The following is a 21,412-nucleotide window of genomic DNA, read 5'->3' as shown; positions in this document are numbered from 1 at the left end:
GGACGTTCTCTGTCAGAGAGACATGTTGACTTTAGACTATTAAAGGACGTTCTCTGTCAGAGACATGTTGACTTTAGAGTATTAAAGGACGTTCTCTGTCAGAGAGACATGTTGACTTTAGACTATTAAAGGACGTTCTCTGTCAGAGAGACATGTTGACTTTAGAGTATTAAACGTTCTCTGTGTCAGAGAGACATGTTGACTTTAGACTATTAAAGGACGTTCTCTGTCAGAGAGACATGTTGACTTTAGACTATTAAAGGACGTTTCTCTGTCAGAGAGACATGTTGACTTTAGAGTATTAAAGGACGTTCTCTGTCAGAGAGACATGTTGACTTTAGACTATTAAAGGACGTTCTCTGTGTCAGAGACATGTTGACTTTAGAGTATTAAAGGACGTTCTCTGTGTCAGAGAGACATGTTGACTTTAGACTATTAAAGGACGTTCTCTGTCAGAGAGACATGTTGACTTTAGACTATTAAAGGACGTTCTCTGTCAGAGAGACATGTTGACTTTAGACTATTAAAGGACGTTCTCTGTCAGAGAGACATGTTGACTTTAGAGTATTAAAGGACGTTCTCTGTGTCAGAGACATGTTGACTTTAGAGTATTAAAGGACGTTCTCTGTCAGAGACATGTTGACTTTAGACTATTAAAGGACGTTCTCTGTCAGAGAGACATGTTGACTTTAGACTATTAAAGGACGTTCTCTGTCAGAGAGACATGTTGACTTTAGACTATTAAAGGACGTTCTCTGTCAGAGAGACATGTTGACTTTAGACTATTAAAGGACGTTCTCTGTCAGAGAGACATGTTGACTTTAGACTATTAAAGGACGTTCTCTGTCAGAGACATGTTGGCTTTAGAGTATTAAAGGACGTTCTCTGTGTCAGAGAGACATGTTGACTTTAGACTATTAAAGGACGTTCTCTGTCAGAGAGACATGTTGACTTTAGACTATTAAAGGACGTTCTCTGTCAGAGAGACATGTTGACTTTAGACTATTAAAGGACGTTCTCTGTCAGAGAGACATGTTGACTTTAGACTATTAAAGGACGTTCTCTGTCAGAGAGACATGTTGACTTTAGACTATTAAAGGACGTTCTGTGTCAGAGAGACATGTTGACTTTAGACACGTTCTCTGTGTCAGAGACATGTTGACTTTAGACTATTAAAGGGCGTTCTCTGTCAGAGAGACATGTTGACTTTAGACTATTAAAGGACGTTCTCTGTCAGAGAGACATGTTGACTTTAGACTATTAAAGGACGTTCTCTGTCAGAGAGACATGTTGACTTTAGAGTATTAAAGGACGTTCTCTGTGTCAGAGACATGTTGACTTTAGACTATTAAAGGACGTTCTCTGTCAGAGAGACATGTTGACTTTAGAGTATTAAAGGACGTTCTCTGTCAGAGAGACATGTTGACTTTAGACTATTAAAGGACGTTCTCTCTGTCAGAGACATGTTGACTTTAGACTATTAAAGGACGTTCTCTGTCAGAGAGACATGTTGACTTTAGACTATTAAAGGACGTTCTCTGTCAGAGAGACATGTTGACTTTAGACTATTAAAGGACGTTCTCTGTCAGAGACATGTTGACTTTAGAGTATTGACGTTCTCTGTGCTTTAGACTATTAAAGGACGTTTCTCTGTCAGAGAGACATGTTGACTTTAGACTATTAAAGGACGTTCTCTGTCAGTCAGAGACATGTTGACTTTAGACTATTAAAGGACGTTCTCTGTCAGAGAGACATGTTGACTTTAGACTATTAAAGGACGTTCTCTGTCAGAGAGACATGTTGACTTTAGACTATTAAAGGACGTTCTCTGTCAGAGAGACATGTTGACTTTAGAGTATTAAAGGGCGTTCTCTGTGTCAGAGACATGTTGACTTTAGACTATTAAAGGACGTTCTCTGTGTCAGAGAGACATGTTGACTTTAGACTATTAAAGGACGTTCTCTGTCAGAGAGACATGTTGACTTTAGACTATTAAAGGACGTTCTCTGTCAGAGAGACATGTTGACTTAGACTATTAAAGGACGTTCTCTGTCAGAGAGACATGTTGACTTTAGACTATTAAAGGACGTTCTCTGTCAGAGAGACATGTTGACTTTAGACTATTAAAGGACGTTCTCTGTCAGAGACATGTTGGCTTTAGAGTATTAAAGGACGTTCTCTGTGTCAGAGACATGTTGACTTTAGACTATTAAGGACGTTCTCTGTCAGAGAGACATGTTGACTTTAGACTATTAAAGGACGTTCTCTGTCAGAGAGACATGTTGACTTCAGATAAAGGGCGTTCTCTGTCAGAGAGACATGTTGACTTTAGACTATTAAAGGACGTTCTCTGTGTCAGAGAGACATGTTGACTTTAGACTATTAAAGGACGTTCTCTGTCAGAGACATGTTGACTTTAGACTATTAAAGGACGTTCTCTGTGTCAGAGAGACATGTTGACTTTAGACTATTAAAGGACGTTCTCTGTCAGAGAGACATGTTGACTTTAGACTATTAAAGGACGTTCTCTGTCAGAGAGACATGTTGACTTTAGACTATTAAAGGACGTTCTCTGTCAGAGAGACATGTTGACTTTAGACTATTAAAGGGACGTTCTCTGTGTCAGAGACATGTTGACTTTAGACTATTAAAGGACGTTCTCTGTCAGAGAGACATGTTGACTTTAGACTATTAAAGGACGTTCTCTGTCAGAGACATGTTGACTTTAGACTATTAAAGGACGTTCTCTGTCAGAGAGACATGTTGACTTCAGACTATTAAAGGACGTTCTCTGTCAGAGAGACATGTTGACTTTAGACTATTAAAGGACGTTCTCTGTCAGAGAGACATGTTGACTTTAGACTATTAAAGGACGTTCTCTGTCAGAGACATGTTGGCTTTAGAGTATTAAAGGACGTTCTCTGTGTCAGAGACATGTTGGCTTTAGACTATTAAAGGACGTTCTCTGTCAGAGAGACATGTTGACTTTAGACTATTAAAGGACGTTCTCTGTCAGAGAGACATGTTGACTTCAGACTATTAAAGGACGTTCTCTGTCAGAGAGACATGTTGACTTTAGACTATTAAAGGACGTTCTCTGTGTCAGAGACATGTTGACTTTAGACTATTAAAGGACGTTCTCTGTGTCAGAGAGACATGTTGACTTTAGACTATTAAAGGACGTTCTCTGTGTCAGAGACATGTTGACTTTAGACTATTAAAGGACGTTCTCTGTCAGAGAGACATGTTGACTTTAGACTATTAAAGGACGTTCTCTGTCAGAGAGACATGTTGACTTTAGAGTATTAAAGGACGTTCTCTGTCAGAGAGACATGTTGACTTTAGACTATTAAAGGCGTTCTCTGTGTCAGAGACATGTTGACTTTAGACTATTAAAGGACGTTCTCTGTCAGAGAGACATGTTGACTTTAGAGTATTAAAGGACGTTCTCTGTCAGAGAGACATGTTGACTTTAGAGTATTAAAGGACGTTCTCTGTGTCAGAGACATGTTGACTTTAGACTATTAAAGGACGTTCTCTGTCAGAGAGACATGTTGACTTTAGACTATTAAAGGACGTTCTCTGTCAGAGAGACATGTTGACTTTAGACTATTAAAGGACGTTCTCTGTCAGAGAGACATGTTGACTTTAGACTATTAAAGGACGTTCTCTGTCAGAGAGACATGTTGACTTTAGACTATTAAAGGACGTTCTCTGTCAGAGAGACATGTTGACTTTAGACTATTAAAGGACGTTCTCTGTCAGAGAGACATGTTGACTTTAGACTATTAAAGGACGTTCTCTGTCAGAGAGACATGTTGACTTTAGACTATTAAAGGACGTTCTCTGTCAGAGAGACATGTTGACTTTAGACTATTAAAGGACGTTCTCTGTGTCAGAGAGACATGTTGACTTTAGACTATTAAAGGACGTTCTCTGTCAGAGAGACATGTTGACTTTAGACTATTAAAGGACGTTCTCTGTCAGAGAGACATGTTGACTTTACTATTAAAGGACGTTCTCTGTCAGAGACATGTTGACTTTAGACTATTAAAGGACGTTCTCTGTCAGAGAGACATGTTGACTTTAGACTATTAAAGGACGTTCTCTGTCAGAGAGACATGTTGACTTTAGACTATTAAAGGACGTTCTCTGTCAGAGACATGTTGGCTTTAGAGTATTAAAGGACGTTCTCTGTGTCAGAGACATGTTGGCTTTAGACTATTAAAGGACGTTCTCTGTCAGAGACATGTTGACTTTAGACTATTAAAGGACGTTCTCTGTCAGAGAGACATGTTGACTTTAGACTATTAAAGGACGTTCTCTGTCAGAGAGACATGTTGTTGACTTTAGACTATTAAAGGACGTTCTCTGTCAGAGAGACATGTTGACTTTAGACTATTAAAGGACGTTCTCTGTCAGAGAGACATGTTGACTTTAGACTATTAAAGGACGTTCTCTGTGTCAGAGAGACATGTTGACTTTAGACTATTAAAGGACGTTCTCTGTCAGAGACATGTTGACTTTAGACTATTAAAGGACGTTCTCTGTCAGAGACATGTTGACTTTAGACTATTAAAGGACGTTCTCTGTCAGAGAGACATGTTGACTTTAGACTATTACGTTCTCTGTCAGAGAGACATGTTGACGTATTAAAGGACGTTCTCTCTGTCAGAGAGACATGTTGACTTTAGAGTATTAAAGGACGTTCTCTGTCAGAGACATGTTGACTTTAGACTATTAAAGGACGTTCTCTGTCAGAGAGACATGTTGACTTTAGAGTATTAAAGGACGTTCTCTGTCAGAGACATGTTGACTTTATGTATTAAAGGACGTTCTCTGTCAGAGAGACATGTTGACTTTAGAGTATTAAAGGACGTTCTCTGTGTCAGAGAGACATGTTGACTTTAGAGTATTAAAGGACGTTCTCTGTCAGAGAGACATGTTGACTTTAGACTATTAAAGGACGTTCTCTGTGTCAGAGAGACATGTTGACTTTAGACTATTAAAGGACGTTCTCTGTCAGAGAGACATGTTGACTTTAGACTATTAAAGGACGTTCTCTGTCAGAGAGACATGTTGACTTTAGACTATTAAAGGACGTTCTCTGTCAGAGAGACATGTTGACTTTAGACTATTAAAGGACGTTCTCTGTCAGAGAGACATGTTGACTTTAGACTATTAAAGGACGTTCTCTGTCAGAGAGACATGTTGACTTTAGACTATTAAAGGACGTTCTCTGTCAGAGAGACATGTTGACTTTAGACTATTAAAGGACGTTCTCTGTCAGAGACATGTTGACTTTAGACTATTAAAGGACGTTCTCTGTCAGAGAGACATGTTGACTTTAGACTATTAAAGGACGTTCTCTGTCAGAGAGACATGTTGACTTTAGACTATTAAAGGACGTTCTCTGTCAGAGAGACATGTTGACTTTAGACTATTAAAGGACGTTCTCTGTGTCAGAGAGACATGTTGACTTTAGACTATTAAAGGACGTTCTCTGTCAGAGAGACATGTTGACTTTAGACTATTAAAGGACGTTCTCTGTCAGAGACATGTTGGCTTTAGAGTATTAAAGGACGTTCTCTGTGTCAGAGACATGTTGGCTTTAGACTATTAAAGGACGTTCTCTGTGTCAGAGACATGTTGGCTTTAGACTATTAAAGGACGTTCTCTGTCAGAGAGACATGTTGACTTCAGACTATTAAAGGACTTTAGACTATTAAAGGACGTTCTCTGTGTCAGAGACATGTTGACTTTAGACTATTAAAGGACGTTCTCTGTGTCAGAGAGACATGTTGACTTTAGACTATTAAAGGACGTTCTCTGTGTCAGAGACATGTTGACTTTAGACTATTAAAGGACGTTCTCTGTCAGAGAGACATGTTGACTTTAGACTATTAAAGGACGTTCTCTGTCAGAGAGACATGTTGACTTTAGAGTATTAAAGGACGTTCTCTGTCAGAGAGACATGTTGACTTTAGAGTATTAAAGGACGTTCTCTGTGTCAGAGACATGTTGACTTTAGACTATTAAAGGACGTTCTCTGTCAGAGAGACATGTTGACTTTAGAGTATTAAAGGACGTTCTCTGTCAGAGAGACATGTTGACTTTAGAGTATTAAAGGACGTTCTCTGTGTCAGAGACATGTTGACTTTAGACTATTAAAGGACGTTCTCTGTCAGAGAGACATGTTGACTTTAGACTATTAAAGGACGTTCTCTGTCAGAGAGACATGTTGACTTCAGACTATTAAAGGACGTTCTCTGTCAGAGAGACATGTTGACTTTAGACTATTAAAGGACGTTCTCTGTCAGAGAGACATGTTGACTTTAGACTATTAAAGGACGTTCTCTGTCAGAGAGACATGTTGACTTTAGACTATTAAAGGACGTTCTCTGTCAGAGAGACATGTTGACTTTAGACTATTAAAGGACGTTCTCTGTCAGAGAGACATGTTGACTTTAGAGTATTAAAGGACGTTCTCTGTCAGAGAGACATGTTGACTTTAGAGTATTAAAGGACGTTCTCTGTGTCAGAGACATGTTGACTTTAGACTATTAAAGGACGTTCTCTGTCAGAGAGACATGTTGACTTTAGAGTATTAAAGGACGTTCTCTGTCAGAGAGACATGTTGACTTTAGAGTATTAAAGGACGTTCTCTGTGTCAGAGACATGTTGACTTTAGACTATTAAAGGACGTTCTCTGTCAGAGAGACATGTTGACTTTAGACTATTAAAGGACGTTCTCTGTCAGAGAGACATGTTGACTTCAGACTATTAAAGGACGTTCTCTGTCAGAGAGACATGTTGACTTTAGACTATTAAAGGACGTTCTCTGTCAGAGAGACATGTTGACTTTAGACTATTAAAGGACGTTCTCTGTCAGAGAGACATGTTGACTTTAGACTATTAAAGGACGTTCTCTGTCAGAGAGACATGTTGACTTTAGACTATTAAAGGACGTTCTCTGTCAGAGAGACATGTTGACTTTAGACTATTAAAGGACGTTCTCTGTCAGAGAGACATGTTGACTTTAGAGTATTAAAGGACGTTCTCTGTGTCAGAGACATGTTGACTTTAGACTATTAAAGGACGTTCTCTGTCAGAGAGACATGTTGACTTTAGACTATTAAAGGACTCTCTGTCAGAGAGACATGTTGACTATTAAAGGACGTTCTCTGTCAGAGAGACATGTTGACTTTAGACTATTAAAGGACGTTCTCTGTCAGAGAGACATGTTGACTTTAGACTATTAAAGGACGTTCTCTGTCAGAGAGACATGTTGACTTTAGACTATTAAAGGACGTTCTCTGTCAGAGAGACATGTTGACTTTAGACTATTAAAGGACGTTCTCTGTCAGAGAGACATGTTGACTTTAGACTATTAAAGGACGTTCTCTGTCAGAGAGACATGTTGACTTTAGACTATTAAAGGACGTTCTCTGTCAGAGAGACATGTTGACTTTAGACTATTAAAGGACGTTCTCTGTCAGAGAGACATGTTGACTTTAGACTATTAAAGGACTTTCTCTGTCAGAGACATGTTGACTTTAGACTATTAAAGGACGTTCTCTGTCAGAGAGACATGTTGACTTTAGACTATTAAAGGACGTTCTCTGTGTCAGAGAGACATGTTGACTTTAGAGTATTAAAGGACGTTCTCTGTCAGAGACATGTTGACTTTAGACTATTAAAGGACGTTCTCTGTCAGAGAGACATGTTGACTTTAGACTATTAAAGGACGTTCTCTGTGTCAGAGACATGTTGACTTTAGACTATTAAAGGGCGTTCTCTGTCAGAGAGACATGTTGACTTTAGACTATTAAAGGACGTTTCTCTGTCAGAGACATGTTGACTTTAGACTATTAAAGGACGTTCTCTGTGTCAGAGACATGTTGACTTTAGACTATTAAAGGACGTTCTCTGTCAGAGAGACATGTTGACTTTAGACTATTAAAGGACGTTCTCTGTGTCAGAGACATGTTGACTTTAGACTATTAAAGGACGTTCTCTGTCAGAGACATGTTGACATGTTTGACATGTTGACTTTAGACTATTAAAGGACGTTCTCTGTCAGAGAGACATGTTGACTTTAGACTATTAAAGGACGTTCTCTGTGTCAGAGAGACATGTTGACTTTAGACTATTAAAGGACGTTCTCTGTGTCAGAGAGACATGTTGGCTTTAGAGTATTAAAGGACGTTCTCTGTGTCAGAGAGACATGTTGGATTTAGACTATTAAAGGACGTTCTCTGTCAGAGAGACATGTTGACTTTAGACTATTAAAGGACGTTCTCTGTGTCAGAGACATGTTGGATTTAGACTATTAAAGGACGTTCTCTGTGTCAGAGACATGTTGACTTTAGACTATTAAAGGACGTTCTCTGTCAGAGAGACATGTTGACTTTAGACTATTAAAGGACGTTCTCTGTCAGAGAGACATGTTGACTTTAGACTATTAAAGGACGTTCTCTGTCAGAGACATGTTGACTTTAGACTATTAAAGGACGTTCTCTGTCAGAGAGACATGTTGACTTTAGAGTATTAAAAGACGTTCTCTGTCAGAGAGACATGTTGGCTTTAGAGTATTAAAAGTCGTTCTTGGTCTGGACCTCCTTTGAAGGAGTTATTTTAAGAAGAGTCCAACGTCAAAGTGTGTTATAGTTGCTAAAATAATAATCTGTTTTGATAGAATAGATAATAACTGCAGTTTTACATGTTATATCACCCCTATATGTTGCCCCAGGGATATCACCCCTATATGTTGTCCCAGGGATATCACCCCTATATGTTGTCCCAGGGATATCACCCCTATATGTTGTCCCAGGGATATCACCCCTATATGTTGTCCCAAGGATATCACCCCTATATGTTGTCCCAGGGATATCACCCCTATATGTTGTCCCAGTGATATCACCCCTATATGTTGTCCCAGTGATATCACCCCTATATGTTGTCCCAGGGATATCACCCACCCCTATATGTTGTCCCAGGGATATCACCCCTATATGTTGTCCCAGTGATATCACCCCTATATGTTGTCCCAGGGATATCACCCCTATATGTTGTCCCAGGGATATCACCCCTATATGTTGTCCCAGGGATATCACCCCTATATGTTGCCCCAGGGATATCACCCCTATATGTTGTCCCAGGGATATCACCCCTATATGTTGTCCCAGGGATATCACCCCTAAATGTTGTCCCAGGGATATCACCCCTATTTGTTGTCCCAGGGATATCACCCCTATATGTTGCCCCAGGGATATCACCCCTATATGTTGTCCCAGGGATATCACCCCTATATGTTGCCCCAGGGATATCACCCCTATATGTTGTCCCAGTGATATCACCCCTATATGTTGTCCCAGGGATATCACCCCTATATGTTGTCCCAGTGATATCACCCCTATATGTTGTTATAGGGATATCACCCCTATATGTTGTCCCAGGGATATCACCCCTATATGTTGCCCCAGGGATATCACCCCTATATGTTGTCCCAGGGATATCACCCCTATATGTTGCCCCAGGGATATCACCCCTATATGTTGTCCCAGGGATATCACCCCTATATGTTGTCCCAGGGATATCACCCCTATATGTTGTCCCAGGGATATCACCCCTATATGTTGTCCCAGTGATATCACCCCTATATGTTGTTATAGGGATATCACCCCTATATGTTGTCCCAGGGATATCACCCCTATATGTTGTCCCAGGGATATCACCCCTATATGTTGTCCCAGGGATATCACCCCTATATGTTGTCCCAGGGATATCACCCCTATATGTTGTTATAGGGATATCACCCCTATATGTTGTCCCATAACCAGGTGTTCTTCTTACCTTCTCATATTTCCCTCCAATTGGCAGGGAGTTCTTTGACACGCCCACCTCAGTTCCGTCTTTGTAGTAGAGCTTGATGTGTTCCTCCTCATGCCCATGCTCTCTCTTCATGGACTGCATGCTGAAGAAGATGTCCTTCCTACTGCAGCCTGGGCCGCTACCCGCTTTGGCCTCTTTCCTGGTGGGGATCATTATAAAGGTTTTCCTTCAGGCTTCAAGTCAATTGATAATCTGTTCCCCTGAACGATAACAGCTTGTTATGAAAATTATTTATATTTATATTTGAGTTTGCAAGAAAGACATTTCACTGTACATGCGCATGTGACATAAAAACTTTAAATTAATTTATATTTCATCTAGATTTACAACTTTACATTGTAACAGCTTACTTCACAAATACACTGCATTCGGAAAGTATTCAGACCATTTGACTTTTTTCACATTTATTTACATTACAGCCTTCTTCTAAAATTGATTAACTAAAGAATGTTCCTCATCAATCTACACACAATACCCCATAATGACATCACAATACACCATAATGACATCACAATACACCATAATGACATCACAATACCCCATAATGACATCACAATACACCATAATGACAAAGCGAAAACAGGTTATTTACTTAACTATTCAGACCCTTTGCTATGAGACTCAAGATTGAGCTCAGGTGCATCCTGTTTCCATTGATCATCCTTGAGATGTTTCTACAACTTGACTGGAGTCCAGCTGTGGTAAATTCAATCGATCGGACATGTTTTGGAAAGGCACACACTTGTCTATCTATATAAGTTCCCACAGTTGACAGTGTATGTCAGAGCAAAAACCAAGCCTTGTGATCGAAGGAATTGTCCGTAAAGCTCCGAGACAGGATTGTGTCAAGGCACAGATCTGGGGAAGGGTACAAAAACATTTCTGCAGCATTGAAGGTCCCCAAGAACACAGTGGCCTCCATCATTCTTAAATGGTAGTTTGGAACCACCAAGACTATGCCTAGAGTTGGTCGCCCGGTCAAATCCAGCAATCGGGGGAAAAGGGCCTTGGTCAGGGAAGTGACCAAAAATATGATGGTCACTCTGACAGAGCTACAGACTTCCTCTGTGGAAATGGGAGAATCTTCCAGAAGGACAACCATCTCTGCAGCACTTTACCAATCAGGCCTTTATGGTAGAGTGTCCAGACTGAAGCCACTCCTCAGTAAAAGGCACATGACAGCCCGTTGGAATTTTCCAAAAGGCACCTAAAGACTTTCAGACCATAAGAAACAATATTCTCTGGTCTGATGAAACCAAGATTGAACTATTTGGCCTAATTGCCAAGCGTCACGTCCTGAGCAAACATGTCACCATCCCTATGGTGAAGCATGGTGGTGGAAGCATCATGCTGTGGGGATGTTTTTCTGCGGCAGGGACTTGGAGACTAGTCAGGTTCGAGGGATAGATGAACGGAGCAAAGTACAGAGAGATCCTTGATGAAAACCCGCTCCAGAGCTCTCAGGACCTCAGACTGGGGTGAAGGTTCACCTTCCAACAGGACAACGACCCTAAGCACTCTACCAGGACAACGCAGGAGTGGCTTTGGGACAAATCTCTAAATGTCTTTGAATGGCCAAGCCAGTGGCCGGACTTGAACCAGATTGAACTTCTCTGGAGAGAACTAAAAATAGCTATGGAGCAACGATCCCCATCCAACTTGACAGAGCTTGGGAGGATCTGCAGAGAAGAATGGGAGAAAATGCAGGTGCACCAATCTTTTAGTGTCATACCTAAGAAGACTTGATGCTGGAATCGCTGCCAAAGGTGCTTCAACAAAGTACTGAGTAAAGGGCCTGAATACTTATGTAAATGTCATATTTTATAAAATTTTTTATACAGTACTAATACAAATATTTGGATACACCAACTGTACTCATTCAAGGGTTTTTCTTATATATATTTTTTTAAAACTATTTTCTACATTGTAGAATAATGGTGAAGACATCAAAACTATGAAATAACACATATGGAATCATGAAGTAACCAAAAAAATGTTAAACAAATATATTTTACATTTGCGATTCTTCAAGGTAGCCACCCTTTGCCTTGATGACAGCTTTGCACATTCTTTCAATTCTTTCAACCAGCATCATGATGTAGTCACCTGGAATGCATTTCAATTAACAGGTGTGACTTGTTAAAAGTTAATTTGTGGAATTTATTTCCTTCTTAATGCGTTTGAGCCAATCAGTTTTATTGTGACAAGGTTTACAGAAGCTAGCCCTATTTGTTAAAAGACCAAGTCCATATTGTGGCAAGAACATCTTAAATAAGCAAAGACAAACGACAGTCCATCATTACTTTAAGACATGAAGGTCAGTCAGTCCGAAAGATTTCAAGAACTTTGAAAATTTCTTCAAGTGCAGCAGCAAAAACCATTATGCGCTACAATGAAACTGGCTCTCATGAGGAATGCCACAGGAAAGGAAGACCCAGAGGGACATCTGCTGCAGAGGATAAGTTCATTAGAGTTACCAGCCTCAGAAATTGCAGCCCAAATAAACGCTTCACAGAGTTCAAGTAACAGACACATCTCAAAATAAACTGGTCAGAGGAGACTGTGTGAATCAGACCTTCATGGTCAAATTGCAGCAAAAAAATACTACTAAAGGACACCAATAATAAGAGACTTGCTTGCCCCAAGAAACACGAGCAATGGACATTAGACCAGTGGAAATCTGTCCTTTGGTCTGATGAGTCCAAATTGGAGATTTTTGGTTCTAACAGCCGTGTCTTTGTGAGACGCAGGTGAACGGATGATCTCTGTATGTGTTGTTCCCACCGTGAAGCATGGAGGAGGAGGTGTGATGGTGTGGGGGTGCTTTGCTGGTGACACTGTCAGTGATTTATTTAGAATTCAAGGCACACTTAACCAGCATGGCTACCACAGCATTCTGCAGCGATACGCCATCCCATCTGGTTAGAGCTTAGTGGGACTATCATTTGTTTTTCAACAGGACAATGACCGAAAACACACCTCCAGGTTGTTATTTGACCAGGAAGGAGAGGGATGGAGTGCTGCATCAGATGACCTGGCCTCCACAATCACCCGACCTCAACCCAATCGAGATACTTTGCAATAAGTTGGACCAGGAAAAGCAGCCAGCAAGTGCTCAGCATGTGTGGGAAGTCCTTCAAGACTCTTAGAAAAGCATTCCAGGTGAAGCTGGTTGAGAGAATGCCAATAGTGTGCAAAGCTGTCATCAAGGCAAAGGGTGGCTACTTTGAAGAATTAAAAATATAACATATATTTTGATTTGTTTAATACTTTTTTGGTTACTACATGATTCCATATGTGTTATTTCATAGTGTTGATGTCTTCACTATTATTCTATGTAGAACTTTAAATAGTAGGAGTGTCCAAAATGTTGATTGGTACTGTACTTTTGCTGTACATTTCTACAAAACAGTTTTTGCTTTGATATTTTGGGGTATTGTGTGTAGATTGATGAAGGGGAAAAAACTATTTAATACATTTTAGAATAGGGTTGTAATGTAACAAAATGTGGAAAAAGTCAAGGGGTCTGAATACTTTCTGAATGGTAGGAGTCACACCTCCTACCAGCTCACTATGTGTGGCACCCACCTGGCAGCAGCACTAACAACACTGCTATGGAATAACAGGTGATGTTATTACCCAAGAGCATCATCAATGCCTTCTATTTGAAACAGACAACTCTTTACCACTTTGTCTGTACTTTATGGAATACATAGAGAATACATACTCTCTAATGTAGCACCCATCTGGGTGATGAAACATGGCAGCCATTTTGTGCCTTTCAGAGAGCTCACTAACCTGGTGATGTTGATGAAACATGGCAGCCATTTTGTGCCTATCAGAGAGCTCACTAACCTGGTGATGTTGAGGTAGTTGAGCAGCTCTCTCTGGTTGAAGCCTTTCTTTAATAACCTGTTGGTCTGTCTGGGTCCCACCTGGGGCACGGCCCGGCTGCCTTTAGCTGGGGACGCGTCCGGGCGCTCCACTAGGCTGCCTACACTACCCATACTGCACCGGGCCAGTAGGGCTGTGGGCCGGGTAGGGGTCGAGTAGGGGTCGCGGAATGTCTTGCTGGGGTCACGGCTCAGAGGAAGGGTCTGGACCGATGTTGCCATTGGTTACAGGACAGGGTGGCCACGTGGAGAACTCTTGAGGTAGAGGAAGAGAGCAAAGAAGAGAGGAAGAAATAGGTTGAGAATCAGAGAATGGACATAAACAAACTGATTCAGAACCCTGTAAAATATCTTTGGCATCATGAACCATCATCACCATGATAACCTCCTATTCACCTTCTAACTGTAATATCTTATCTCTATGGCAACACGAACCATCATCACCATGATAACCTCCTATTCACCTTATAACTGTAATATCTTATCTCTATGGCATCATAAACCATCATCACCATGATAACCTCCTATTCACCTTCTAACTGTAATATCTTATCGCTATGGCAACACAAACCATCATCACCATGATAACCTCCTATTCACATTCTAACTGTAATATCTTATCTCTATGGCAACACGAACCATCATCACCATGATAACCTCCTATTCACCTTCTAACTGTAATATCTTATCTCTATGGCAACACGAACCATCATCACCATGATAACCTCCTAATCACCTTCTAACTGTAATATCTTATCTCTATGGCAACCCGAACCATCATCACCATGATAACCTTCTATTCACCTTCTAACTGTAATATCTTATCTCTATGGCAACACAAACCATCATTACCATGACAACCTCCTATTCACCTTTTAACTGTAATATCTTATCTCTATGGCATCATGAACCATCATCACCATGATAACCTCCTATTCACCTTCTAACTGTAATATCTTATCTCTATGGCAACACAAACCATCATTACCATGATAACCTCCTATTCACCTTTTAACTGTAATATCTTATCTCTATGGCAACACGAACCATCATCACCATGATAACCTCCTATTCACCTTTTAACTGTAATATCTTATCTCTATGGCAACACGAACCATCATATCCAAGACCAAGTCCACACTTTGGATTGTTTACAGTTTTCAGCTCTCTGTCTGTCTTCCTCTGTTCCTCTGATCACTTAACTCCTGCAATCTAGTGGTTAATAAAGCATAATAACTAGTATCATGATTCTTTATTAGGTGGTCCCATTCCCTCTGTCTTCCTCAGTATTTCCCCATAGCCTTTACCCTAGTTACTAGTCTGTTGTTGATGTGAATTCTAGTCAAACTCCTGTCGTTTTCCCTGTCTGGCTTTATATCTCCTCTCTCAGGGCATGACTTGACATGTGCCACTTCTCTGTCATCAGCTGTGTGTGTGTGTGTGTGTGTGTGTGTGTGTGTGTGTGTGTCCCGAGGCAGTTTTTTGCAGTCAACCTTTCACATTTTTCACGACACATCAAGTGTAAAAATCAACACTAGGCCAGCTAAATGTAAAAATCAACACATTTTTACTAAGCCAGCTAAATGTAAAAATCAACACGTTTTTACTAAGCCAGCTAAATGGAAAAATCAACACGTCTTTACTAAGCCAGCTAAATGGAAAAATCAACACGTCTTTACTAAGCCAGCTAAATGTAAAAATCAACACATTTTTACTAAGCCAGCTAAATGTAAAAATCAACACGTCTTTACTAAGCCAGCTAAATGGAAAAATCAACACATTTTTACTAAGCCAGCTAAATGGAAAAATCAACACATCTTTACTAAAGCAGCTAAATGGAAAAATCAACACGTCTTTACTAAAACAGCTAAATGGAAAAATCAACACGTTTTTACTAAAACAGCTAAATGAAAAAATCAACACGTTTTTACTAAAACAGCTAAATGTAAAAATCAACACATCTTTACTAAGCCAGCTAAATGTAAAAATCAACACATCTTTACTAAGCCAGCTAAATGTAAAAATCAACACATCTTTACTAAGCCAGCTAAATGTAAAAATCAACACATCTTTACTAAGCCAGCTAAATGTAAAAATCAACACATCTTTACTAAGCCAGCTAAACTGTGATCTGGTAGTAATAAATGTAGGTTAAACCATGGCATAGTGCACAACAACCATACGGTTCAACCACGCTCTGCTACTAGCTCATCATAGAACAACACTAAACATAACCACAACACTTTCCTACAGTTGTTAAGCCTTCACATCCCACATAACGCATGTTCTTCCTGTCAGAGACACCTCATGCTTTTTGAAATGGTAAAAACGAGATGTAAGCTAAAAGAGAAGATTACAGATGTAGAGTGTGTGTGTGTGTGTGCGAGTGAGTGAGCCTCTTGGGGAAGAGGAGCAGAGAACATATGCACCATCAGAAGCTTGTTATGTAACTGTGTGTGTGTGTGTGTTCGCCCTCTGTGATGCTACAGACTACAGTAAATCCTATTTGTCTGATAAAGAGGCAGGGTGCTTTGATTCAGGCAGCAGAGATGAGCAAGGATGTGCCTTTATAACCAGAGCAGCCCTGCTGTACTTACTACAGTGCCAGGTAGTCTAGTGGTTAGAGCGTTTGGACAGTAACCGAAAGTTTGCTGGATCAAATCCCAGAGCTGACAAAACAAAAATATGTTGTTCTGCACCTGAGCAAGGCAGTTAACCCGCTTTTCCCCGGGGGCCGAAGACGTGGATGTCCATTAAGGCCGTTAACCCGCTGTTCCCCGGGGGCCGAAGACGTGGATGTCCATTAAGGCAGTTAACCCGCTGTTCCCCGGGGGCCGAAGACGTGGATGTCCATTAAGGCAGTTAACCCGCTGTTCCCCGGGGGCCGAAGACGTGGGTGTCCATTAAGGCAGTTAACCCGCTGTTCCCTGGGGGCTGAAGACGTGGGTGTCCATTAAGGCAGTTAACCCGCTGTTCCCCGGGGGCCGAAGACGTGGATGTCCATTAAGGCCGTTAACCCGCTGTTCCCCGGGGGCCGAAGACGTGGATGTCCATTAAGGCAGTTAACCCGCTGTTCCCCGGGGGCCGAAGACGTGGATGTCCATTAAGGCAGTTAACCCGCTGTTCCCTGGGGGCTGAAGACGTGGGTGTCCATTAAGGCAGTTAACCCGCTGTTCCCCGGGGGCCGAAGACGTGGATGTCCATTAAGGCAGTTAACCCGCTGTTCCCCGGGGGCCGAAGACGTGGGTGTCCATTAAGGCAGCCCTCTGCACCTCTCTGATTCAGAGTGGTTGGTTTAAATGCAGAAGACACATTGAAGGCGTTCCTTTCCCTTACTGTATCCAATTGATTTATTATTTCCCTTCCGATTTCTTTCAAATAACACGATCAATTCAGTCAGCGCATCCTATTGACCACGGCTTCTAATCTATAGCCAGAACAGTGTAACCTGTGGTTATTCAGTGGTCATATTAATGACTATACGGTAGTGTAACCTACTACAGCTCAGTGGTCATATTAATGTACAGTGTAACCTACTACAGCTCAGTGTCATATTAATGAACCAGTGTAACCATCCACTGTGGTTATTCAGTGGTCATATTAATGACTATACAGTACAGTGTAACCATCCACTGTGGTTATTCAGTGGTCATATGAATGACTATACGGTACAGTGTAACCATCCACTGTGGTTATTCAGTGGTCATATGAATGACTATACGGTACAGTGTAACCATCCACTGTGGTTATAATGACAGTGTGTCATACAGCTTGAATGACTATACGGTACAGTGTAACCTACTACAGCTCAGTGGTCATATTAATGACCAGTGTAACCACTGTGGTTATTCAGTGGTCATATTAATGACTATACGGTACAGTGTAACCTACTACAACCCACTGTGGTTATTCAGTGGTCATATGAATGACTATACGGTACAGTGTAACCATCCACTGTGGTTATTCAGTGGTCATATTAATGACTATACGGTACAGTGTAACCTACTACAGCACACTGGTTATTCAGTGGTCATATTAATGACACGGTACAGTGTTATACAGCTCAGTGGTCATATTAATGACTATACGGTACAGTGTAACCTATACAGCCACTGTGGTTATTCAGTCAGTGGTCATATTAATGACTATACGGTACAGTGTAACCTACTACAGCTCAGTGGTCATATTAATGACACGGTAGTGGTTATTCAGTGGTCATATGAATGACTATACGGTACAGTGTAACCATCCACTGTGGTTATTCAGTGGTCATATTAATGACTGTACAGTACAGTGTAACCTACTACAACACACTGTGGTTATTCAGTGGTCATTTGAATGACTATACGGTACAGTGTAACCAGTGTAACCATCCACTGTGGTTATTCAGTGGTCATTTGAATGACTATACGGCTCAGTGGTCATATTAACTATCAGTGTAACCTACTACAGCTCAGTGGGTTATTCAGTGGTCATATTAATGACTATACAGTACAGTGTAACCTACTACAACACACTGTGGTTATTCAGTGGTCATATTAATGACTATACGGTACAGTGTAACCTACTACAGCTCAGTGGTCATATTAATGACACTGGTAACCTATACAGCTCAGTGGTCATATTAATGACTATACGGTACAGTGTAACCATCCAGCTCAGTGGTCATATTTCAGAGTGTCATTTGGTCATATTAATGACTATACAGCTCAGTACAGTGTAACCTACTACAGCTCAGCACACTAGTTAATACTACAGCTCAGTGGTCATATTAATGACTATACGGTACAGTGTAACCTACTACAGCTCAGTGGTCATATTAATGACTATACGGTAGTGTAACCTACTACAGCTCAGTGGTCATATTAATGACTATATACGGTACAGCTCAGTGTAACCTACTACAGCTCAGTGGTCATATTAATGACTATACGGTACAGTGTAACCTACTACAGCTCAGTGGTCATATTAATGACTATACGGTACAGTGTAACCTACTACAGCTCAGTGGTCATATTAATGACTATACGGTAGTGTAACCTACTACAGCTCAGTGGTCATATTAATGACTATACGGTAGTGTAACCTACATATTATGCATACTGGTTATTCAGTGGTCATATTAATGACTATACGGTACAGTGTAACCTACTACAGCTCAGTGGTCATATTAATGACTATACGGTAGTGTAACCTACTACAGCTCAGTGGTCATATTAATGACTATACGGTACAGTGTAACCTACTACAGCTCAGTGGTCATATTAATGACTATACGGTAGTGTAACCTACTACAGCTCAGTGGTCATATTAATGACTATACGGTAGTGTAACCTAGTGGTCTACAGCTCAGTGGTCATATTAATGACTATACGGTACAGTGTAACCTACTACAGCTCAGTGGTCATATTAATGACTATACGGTACAGTGTAACCTACTACAGCTCAGTGGTCATATTAATGACTATACGGTACAGTGTAACCTACTACAGCTCAGTGGTCATATTAATGACTATACGGTAGTGTAACCTACTACAGCTCAGTGGTCATATTAATGACTATACGGTAGTGTAACCTACTACAGCTCAGTGGTCATATTAATGACTATACGGTACAGTGTAACCTACTACAACACACTGTGGTTATTCAGTGGTCATATTAATGACTAGTGTAACCTAGTACAGCTCAGTGGTCATATTAATGACTAACCAGTGTAACCATCCAGCTCAGTGGTCATATTAATTATTCAGTGTAACCTACTACAGTCATATTAATGACTATACGGTACAGTGTAACCTACTACAGCACACTGGTTATTCAGTGGTCATATTAATGACTATACGGTACAGTGTAACCTACTACAGCACAGTGGTTATTCAGTGGTCATATGAATGACTATACAGTACAGTGTAACCTACTACAGCACACTGTGGTTATTCAGTGGTCATATTAATGACTATACGGTAGTGTAACCTACTACATCTCAGTGGTCATATTAATGACTATACGGTAGTGTAACCTACTACAGCTCAGTGGTCATATTAATGACTATACGGTAGTGTAACCTACTACAGCTCAGTGGTCATATTAATGACTATACGGTACAGTGTAACCTACTACAGCTCAGTGGTCATATTAATGACTATACGGTAGTGTAACCTACTACAGCTCAGTGGTCATATTAATGACTATACGGTAGTGTAGTGTAACCTAGTGGTCATATTAAGACATACTCAGTGGTCATATTAATGACTATACGGTACAGTGTAACCTACTACAGCTCAGTGGTCATATTAATGACTATACGGTCATATTACAGTGTAACACTACAGCTCAGTGGTCATATTAATGACTATACGGTACAGTGTAACCTACTACAGCTCAGTGGTCATATTAATGACTATACGGTACAGTGTAACCTACGGTACAGTGTAACAGCTCAGTGGTCATATTAATGACTAGCTCAGTGGTCATATTAATGTAGTGTAACCTACTACAGCTCAGTGGTCATATTAATGACTATACGGTAGTGTAACCTACTACAGCTCAGTGGTCATATTAATGACTATACGGTACAGTGTAACCTACTACAGCTCAGTGGTCATATTAATGACTATACGGTACAGTGTAACCTACTACAGCTCAGTGGTCATATTAATGACTATACGGTACAGTGTAACCTACTATAGCACACTGGTTATTCAGTGGTCATATTAATGACTATACGGTAGTGTAACCTACTACAGCTCAGTGGTCATATTAATGACTATACGGTAGTGTAACCTACTACAGCTCAGTGGTCATATTAATGACTATACGGTAGTGTAACCTACTACAGCTCAGTGGTCATATTAATGACTATACGGTACAGTGTAACCTACTACAGCTCAGTGGTCATATTAATGACTATACGGTACAGTGTAACCTACTACAGCTCAGTGGTCATATTAATGACTATACGGTAGTGTAACCTACTACAGCTCAGTGGTCATATTAAACCGGTACAGTGTAACCTACTACAGCTCAGTGGTCATATTAATGACTATACGGTACAGTGTAACCTACTACAGCTCAGTGGTCATATTAATGACTATACGGTAGTGTAACCTACTACAGCTCAGTGGTCATATTAATGACTATACGGTACAGTGTAACCTACTACAGCTCAGTGGTCATATTAATGACTATACGGTAGTGTAACCTACTACAGCTCAGTGGTCATATTAATGACTATACGGTACAGTGTAACCTACTACAGCTCAGTGGTCATATTAATGACTATACGGTAGTGTAACCTACTACAGCTCAGTGGTCATATTAATGACTATACGGTACAGTGTAACCTACTACAGCTCAGTGGTCATATTAATGACTATACGGTAGTGTAACCTACTCTCAGTGGTCATATTAATGACTATACGGTAGTGTAACCTACTACAGCTCAGTGGTCATATTAATGACTATACGGTACAGTGTAACCTACTACAGCTCAGTGGTCATATTAATGACTATACGGTACAGTGTAACCTACTACAGCTCAGTGGTCATATTAATGACTATACGGTACAGTGTAACCTACTACAGCTCAGTGGTCATATTAATGACTATACGGTACAGTGTAACCT

General features: G+C 40.5%; 1 protein-coding gene across 1 annotated transcript in view; it reads right to left on the bottom strand.

Annotated features, from left to right (window-relative positions):
- The window catches only part of n4bp3 (NEDD4 binding protein 3), a 174,061-nt gene that overhangs the window by 68,586 nt on the left and 84,063 nt on the right, over nucleotides 1-21,412 (bottom strand). The window contains exons 2-3 of the mRNA XM_065018423.1: nucleotides 13,750-14,042; nucleotides 9,856-10,033 (exon numbers count right to left, since the gene is read on the bottom strand). Of these exons, the coding sequence (XP_064874495.1) occupies nucleotides 9,856-10,033; nucleotides 13,750-14,009 (438 nt within the window). The 5' untranslated portion in view covers nucleotides 14,010-14,042. The remainder of the gene's footprint in view (nucleotides 1-9,855; nucleotides 10,034-13,749; nucleotides 14,043-21,412) is intronic.

Source organism: Oncorhynchus nerka, linkage group LG5 (assembly GCF_034236695.1).
Source record: "Oncorhynchus nerka isolate Pitt River linkage group LG5, Oner_Uvic_2.0, whole genome shotgun sequence".
NCBI lineage: Eukaryota > Metazoa > Chordata > Actinopteri > Salmoniformes > Salmonidae > Oncorhynchus > Oncorhynchus nerka.
Note: the sequence above shows the minus strand (reverse complement) of the source record. Positions and strands in the feature narration are given on the sequence as shown.